The 8,105-nt window shown below is 42.0% G+C and overlaps 1 protein-coding gene across 1 annotated transcript; it reads right to left on the reverse strand.

Annotated features, from left to right (window-relative positions):
* Window positions 1–6,338: 6,338 nt before the first annotated feature.
* LOC146468676 (adrenocorticotropic hormone receptor-like) lies at window positions 6,339–7,403 on the reverse strand. Its single transcript, XM_085124194.1, has one exon. The coding sequence runs from the start codon at window positions 7,401–7,403 to the stop codon at window positions 6,339–6,341; it is 1,065 nt and encodes a 354-aa protein (XP_084980320.1).
* Between the last annotated feature and the right edge of the window lie 702 nt (window positions 7,404–8,105).

The following is an 8,105-nucleotide window of genomic DNA, read 5'->3' on the forward strand; positions in this document are numbered from 1 at the left end:
TATTAGGAGGTTAATAAACATTAAGAAATTCTGCCATTCCGTCATTTCGTTCCGTGTTTAGGATTTCGGGTCAAATTTAGTTTGAAATGTCAGCCGTCTCCTCCCCCTAACCCACAGGGGGCGCGGGAGAGAGAGACGTCTGAATTCCGAGCGTTATAATGTCGTCCGTTGACGTCACGTACTTTTGCGAATATGGTAGGTAGTTTTTGATTGGTTCTTCCCTAATTGAAATAGATAACCATTTCTTATTGGTCGAACTTGTGAAAACAGATATTCCATTTCGGCGGCGAATATAAAGTGTTGACAGGCCAGACACAACTCGTAAGTTCCTGGTGTGAAAAGTGACTTCTCGTTTAACGACGTCTTTAATGTGGTTTTGCTCTCGCGAGTATATCTCTTAAAGATTTTCCTTTTTGGAATAGATGAGTGGGAGGCTCTTTCAATATTTCTCGAGCCGGGTGGTAAGTTGTGAAGATGGGAATAATTTTATTTCGCACTTTTTCGTTTTGTTGTAAAGCCGACTTCCGTTCAGTGAATTTAATCTCAGAGGTTATTGTGTTGATAGCCTCTTGCCTGAAGGCGCGTTTTGAAGTTGGTGGTATTGCAAAATAAAATTTCACTGAGCAGTTGGTTCTCAGAAGTCTCAGCGATTCTACAATCATGCGGGAATCCTTGACATTCCCACGCACTTTTTAAAAACCTACAGAGACCTGCCAGTACACATTTTTCTTCCTGCCTCCCACCGGGGTCAGAAAAGGACTAATAAAAAATGAAGCCCTGAGACTTCTTCGAAACACCTCCTCTGCAAAATCATTCTATTACAACATCATCCACTTCAAAACGCATTTTTGGGCTAGAGGCTACCCTTACAATCTCATTGAAAAAATAAGCTCTGATTTTCGCTGAACGGAGGTCGGGTTTTCAACAAAACGATAAAGTGCGAAACAAAATTCTTTCTTTTGTCACAACTTACCACCTGGCGTTGCCTAACATCAAAAACATCTTGAGGAGCAAATGACTTTTAATTCAAAACCAACCATTGCTTCGAGAAATATTCTGAAGGACCTACTCTTATTTCATACAAAAAAAAAAACAGTCCAAAAAAGCAAAACCATAACGAGAAATCACATTTCATACCACCATACCACGTTAATAGGAGTCGTGTCTGGCCATAGCCTGTCAACACTTTATTTACTAATAACATTTATCGGAACATTTTTCAATTCATCTTCGGTGGAAAATGAAGTGCGATCCCGTTCATACATTCTTGATGCTTCGTCTTCAACTTTTACGGCTTACAAAACGCACACAACCTCCTACATTATGCATGCTGCAATGCTTCCATGCGCTTCCATGACTAGTGGCCGCCATTTGGTTTCAAAGGTTTTTATTTATGCAAATTTGCATAAATTACTGTGTGACGTCAACGGACGACATTATAACGCTCGGAATTCAGACGTCTCTCTCTCCCGCGCCCCCTGTGGGTTAGGGAGAGGAGACGGCTGACATTTCAGACTAGGTCAAATTCCGCCATTCCGCAGTTCCGCCATTCCACGATTCCTCTCTTTGCGCGGTTCACCCACTGAGATAAACGTCGTAGTTGGATCTAGTCTGAATAATACGCGTAAATGCCAGTATAAAAATCTTGTTTTAGGAGATTTCATTCAAACAGTACATTAATCGGTTCATTTTCGTAATAAACGATGAAAAATAAACTTAATTTCTCGGCCAAAACGACGGTTCTTTTCCAGGGTTTGTCTTTGTTTATGTACTCGCCGTCACGGGAAGCCAATTTTGACGTTTTGATAGCCGCGTCTCATAACATCTCTTTTTTAAACATGTACGCCAAGTTTCGAGAAAAAAATAACAAGTTAAAATTTCTTCTCATTTTCGCCGCTTTAGCCCTTGGATGATCGACAGATTTCTTGAACTGCGTGCACATTTGAGGATTGATATAAAGTGATGAAAACACATTTTTGTGCTCGCGACTAAACACATTACGTGCTGGCGACAACTCAGCGTTAAAAAAAGTTACCGCTTCTTATCACCGCTATCGATCGGCTATTTGCCTTGAAATGGTTTTCCGAAGGTAAATGTTCTAATATCAGTTTATTGCGCTGTAAATTAAGTTTATGAGAAATCAACAAGCGATAATTACCTCAAATGTCGCGGTGTCCATCCTCAAATACCTACGATAGTTTAACTCGTCTTCTAATCGGAGTTCCTCCATCAACTGCCGGAAAACCCCTTTCTCCCATCTTCGCTGTAACCATTTCTTCTCTCTGACTTCTCGTACCTTTCGCCGTTTTTTTCTTTTCTTGCACAAAACAGCAACAGCCACAGCCAACACAGCGCGCGTCTCGGCCATTTTGACAACATTGTATGCAACTTTTGCGTTGTCGTAAGTGAAATGTCGTGCGCGTGTGAATGGTAGTTACGACATGTCGTAAGCTTGTCGCGAGCATATCGCATGCGACAAATCGTACCGTCTAAATCGCCCTTAATGTATCTTCCCAATCTCGTACCCAGAGTCTTCAGGCTTTTTGGTCAGCGGGGCAACGCCGGGAAGACTCTGTCGAATTTTATTTCCGCAGTATTTCTGCGGTAAAACAATGGAAACCGTTACGGAACAGCCAATCAAAAAAATTGAATTTTTTCGATGTCCCCAGAGTCTTCCCGGCGTTGCCCCGCTGACCAAAAAGCCTGAAGACTCTGGGTACGAGATTGGTATCTTCCGGGATATCTTTCAACTTCATTGTCATATTCCTAAGATTTTACATACGAAACGAAGAGATTTATGCCACGACATGTAAGATTTAAACTTATCACAAGCAATAGTATGTGGAGCCATATCCTCCCCCCTCCCCTCACCCAAATAAAGGAAAACGTTTTCCTCTTGGGGGATGGGTGCGGCTACAGGCAGGCTTACACAAGCAAACCCCGGGAGTGAAGGTTCTCAGATAAAATGACGAGGGTGATGGCTGGAAAATTTGGAATAAGATACAATCTTCCCTTCGGAATAGCTCAACATTTATTTTTATCCTAATTTTAGTATGTGGGTTTCTCTTCAGTATTATTTATATTGCCTGGTGAGGTAACAATGGTTAAGGACAATGCCTCCTTTGATACTGCGCATACGTTCTGCGCATCTTGGTATCAGGTCCGAGAAACTCGGCTTTCTTAATGCAGTGCCTTTTAAAACAAAGATATTTTTGCGCGGTTTAGGGCGGTTTTCGATTCAGAGTCGAAAGCAATTTTGCATTTGATTTGGCTTTGCATTACTACGCTCTGTGACTGGTTAACAAAACTCGCGCCACTTTCTCAATCACTCTTTGACTTATCTTTTTCTCACTTTGTTTACATTTGCTGTACATCAACAGACATATTAGGGACCTTACGAAAACACGACGGACTCATAGATTATGGGCTCATAGATTGTTCAAAGTTTGAACAAAGAAGCGAAAAGTGGGAAATGGCAAGAAAAACGGAAATGGAGTAAAAAGGGGCACAGGGGACGACGGGAAGAGCGGGAAAAGGGGAGCCTGCCTCCTTTCCCGGCTTTTCTCCCTTCCCATCGTCCCCCGCGCTCATCATTATTTCACTCTCTCCAGTCCCTAAGTTGTCTCCCCTCGAGCGCGAAAGAGGCCTCCGAGGAGGAGAGATATTAAAACAAAACAGACGTACTTTCACAGCAGATTTAGTCACCTTTATTGATTTTACTCTAGACACTTCTCTTTACACCATAGAAGAGAATAAAGAGCGTACGTATAGCTTAAATCACTACAAAGACCTGCTTAGAGTTCTTAAGTAACTGTACTAACGATACGTGTCTATTCAATGAAATTGCTGTTGCATTTAGAAGGACACAGTAGTCAGTTAGTTCAAATCATTACACTATATTTATAATTTAACTGACAGAAATTCTCAGACCAAACCCTTTGGTGTAATAAATGTGTTAAAACGCAGCCACTGAATTCGAAAACTCGTTGTCCGAGTAAGAATCTGAGGTGCTAACCCTGGCTTAATACCTTTTATTAAACCACGTAGCCTGAGTATCAGGCTTTTCTGGGAGGGGGGTTGGGAGAAGAGGGAAGGGGAAAGAAAGGCCTCCTCCCCCACGCTTTGGAAGGCCTGATACTCAGGTTATTCACCACGCAGTTCTTAGAATAGCTCACGGGATTGATGGAAGAAACAATAGCAGGGCAATGAAGAAACAACAGAAACAGTGGATCCCAGCCCTGAAACAATAGAGCTGCGAGATTTACAGGTCCAACAAACTTAGAAGTTCTTAACAGCTGTGTGCTATCTGTTTTATCCTCACATGGATCCCATTGCTTCCTTTTTACAAGGAAATGTAAACGATAGTAATAGTTAACAATTAGATTATGAGCTCGAGATTTCTATCGGGTGATAGCTGATGAGGGCGCAGCCCGAATCAGCTATCACGCATAGAATTCGAGAGCGAATAATCTAATCGTTTTAGTATAAATCTACTAGTCGTTCAAAACTAAACAAGTAAATTATCTATATCCTCATCGCAGACACTTCGAAAACGCGAGGAAGCGGCCGCCATTTTGTGGAAAACCGCTACTCACTATCTATCACCGAATAGATAGCGAGTAGCGTAGCCAATCAGAGAACGGCATTCGTGATAGAACACTAGTAGATTTATACTAATCAAGGATAGTAATATCAGTAGACCTGCAACTTTCAAAAGCTCTGTCTTCACTGGACCCTGATAAGCTGCAGCTGCATTGTTTTTTAGGGCTGGGAGCATTGTTCTGTTGTTCGTTCTTTTGTCCTCTCGCCCATGTAAGACTTTACAAACGGTGCAGGTCGCCCCAGTAATATACACTACCATAATCCAGTGAAATTGTTTCCCTTTAGCAATTGTATTTGTTTTTGACCACGATAAAACTCCTGGACGTTTTGTCCCTTTCTTAGCTTTTGTACACGTATCATTGACTGAAGCGAAAATTTTCAACCAGTCAACATTAAACTGGGAAATTTTGCAAGCGAGTTTTCACGAACATTAACACCCCGAATATTCTGATAGGCATTGTATAAGGTACTTCTTTTAGCCCTGAGCATTTATAGTAAGCCACACCACGCCTACAGTTTAAGACACAAGGAATGTCTTTCATTTCAATCCCACGAGGCCTAAACACATACAGACTGCTGTTAACTTCAGACTCTTACCTCAGAGAAACAGAGTTAAAACACAACTGGATTTTATAAAAGATTACGAAAACTTAAAATGTTTAAAAAATACGGTTGATGATACAAAACTGGGAAAAGAGCATTACTAGTGGCCTTCCAAACTTGTATCTGAATGGTTCTCCGTGGAACGCAAAAACCGTACGAAGCTAGTATCTTTTTACGAGCTAAACTGCTTGCAGTCCCCTATTCTCCTCTCGTTCGCTGAGTATTAAACCAGCTGAGCTCGAGCTGAGGTTTTGAACGAGAAGGGATTGGTGCGAGTTTCACTTTCTCGCGCGCCCCTTCGGCCCTCGTTTGGTCCCAGTCCTCCTCGCCTTATATTTTCGTCCCGTTATTTTTTCAAGCCACATGAAGACATTCGAGACATAAGCAGATTACAAGCAGTCTATTTACATGCACATAAGCTGTGTAATATTATATTTTGTAGTCGTTCATCTTTTGATTGCGCAGTTAATAAAGATAAAAGAAAGAGTCACTCAGAAAGGTAAGATCGCCAGCCTATCACGAGTGGGCTTCTGCAAAAGCCTTACCTTCCTTTAAAACTGGTCCGTTGCACCCCAAGCGGCGCAACTGTACAGGATATTAATAAAAACACATTTATACGCTTAACATTTCTGGGTGGACTCTACCGACAAGAGAAAATTGCAGATCTTTTGTCTTGGTTGCAAAGAGCAATTAGGGAGCTTAAGCAGCTACTACGGCGACCGCAGCAACGAGAACGTCACAAATAAATACGATTTAATGAGAAAAACAAAGGCCCTTCACGTGCGTTGTAAAGTTTGGTACATTTTTTCGCTATCCTCGACCAAACAACAATGTTAAACGATTACATTCAAGGCTTAATGGAGAATTTGAATTGAGCACATGACGGTGAATTTTTTACTCTCTGTCTTAACTTGAACGCCGTTCCCACCTGTTCTGTTCCTGGATAGTTCGGCCACATTGTACAAGTGGAACGAATTGGAATAATCGAGAAGAAGTACAAGTAACGTGAACTTATATTTTCAAGTGACGTTTTCATTGTTGTTGCTGTCGTGGTTGAATTGCTTAACGTCCCTCTTATGTAATAACTCGGGTTTATTTGTGGATTAAGTTATGGTTTGTCAGGATAAAAAAACTTAATGAGCTACAGACGAGATATCTTGGGTTGTATTGGTTGTTGTGGCATTCATCGTGTCTTCCCACGCTTGCGCGGCGCATGCGTCCACTCTGGCGGCCTGGTTTGACCTGCCTTGGTTTGCCGTAGGAGCGTGGACAGCTGCACGGGCAGGTTGTGCTGGGGCCACCTGGGATGGGCAACAGAACATGCGCATAACAGCGCTTCTGAAATTTGGGAGGCGGTAAGCGTAAAGGAAAGGGTTGATGAGGGAATTGATAGTGATAAACACAAAGTGAAAATCCCTGAGCCAGTGAATAAGATCACAGCTACAAGCGTGGCAGAGATTCATGATGTAGATCATGATACAAGAAGGGATATAACAGGAAAGAAAGATCCCCAGCATGATCAGATAGGTTTTGGTGAGTTTGTTTTCCATCTCTATGGCTCGCTGGCGGGCTCTGTTTTGCTCGGACTGGCCGTCTGTCAAGGCGTCCATGGTGGCGATCTGTTTCTTAGCGTACTGGAAAATACGCACGTAGGAAAAGATGAAAATGAAGATGGTACAGAACATGGTGATGTTGGCAAAGACAAAGGCATATGTGACAAAGCCAACGAAGAAAAACATGGAGGTGAAACCTCCAGATAAGACCCACACCAAGCCGGCAGCTATGCCTACTCGCTTGTAACTCGTGTTGGCTCTGTACCAGAGCGGCTTTGTTATAGCGAGGTAGCGATCTACAGTCAGCGCAGCCAAGCTCAACAGGGAGGCCGTACAACAAAGAAAATACACAGACTGGGAAAACCAGGACATACTTATGGAAAGACCTTTCGACTCACGATAGTGCGTGTTTATGGATAGAGGCTCCACTAATGAGCCAACGATAAGATCTGTAACAGCGAGATTTGCGACAAGGAGAGTGAAAGGGTTCCGCAGATTTTTGTTAGGGTCGAATAAGACGGCCAAGATGATCATTAGGTTTCCAGGAACAGTAGCTATCATGAATATAATAGCTAAGACCATTGTGGTTATCGAGACCTCGGTTGGAGCCCAGACTCCTACGCAGTGACTTGCTCCAAGTCCCATTTTGACTTTGTTGCGTTTGCCTATAATGAATAAAAATTGTATAAAAAAAATTCGTCCTCGAAACACTCAAACTTGATGGTCTGTCTGTCTGTCATTGGCGTTTGTTGTTGTTGTTTTTCTCCATTTTCATTGTTTATACCACTTAACACTAAAAAATAGAGCGGTTTTTAGTTGAGTGTCGAAAATGTTTCGCGTTTGCTTTGGTTTTGCATTACTGCGCTCTGTAATTGTTTAACAAAACTCGCGCCACTTTCTCAACCAATGGGAATCCAAACCAAAACCAATCGTGTTTTGGCCGCACGCGTTTTCCCGCGCTTGGCGCCAGTTACATGTATTTGCTTCAAATTCTGATTGGCTCGTTGTGTTGTTTACATCTGTTGCGATTGGCCAGAGTAATTAATTTGGTTTTGGTTTTACGACACTCAACTGGAAACCGCTCCGTACGCTCATCAACAAAAAGACAAAAGCTCGATTCACGTTTATGTTTGTTACATTTATCCATCAATAAGTTGGTACAGCTTGTCTTCAGTTTACGGGAATTTGTAAATTTTTTTACAAACTAATACTGACGATTGAATTTTGCGCACACTCATTAAAAAAACAAAAACAAAAACAAAACAACGAAATGGGAACCAAAAGCCAATCTCCTTCAGGCTTGTCACTTTAGGGGAATCAACAGTAATTATAACGTCTCAAATTCTC

The sequence above is a fragment of the Pavona decussata genome, unplaced genomic scaffold (assembly GCF_977016875.1).
Source record: "Pavona decussata unplaced genomic scaffold, jaPavDecu1.1 SCAFFOLD_130, whole genome shotgun sequence".
Taxonomy (NCBI): Eukaryota; Metazoa; Cnidaria; class Anthozoa; order Scleractinia; family Agariciidae; genus Pavona; species Pavona decussata.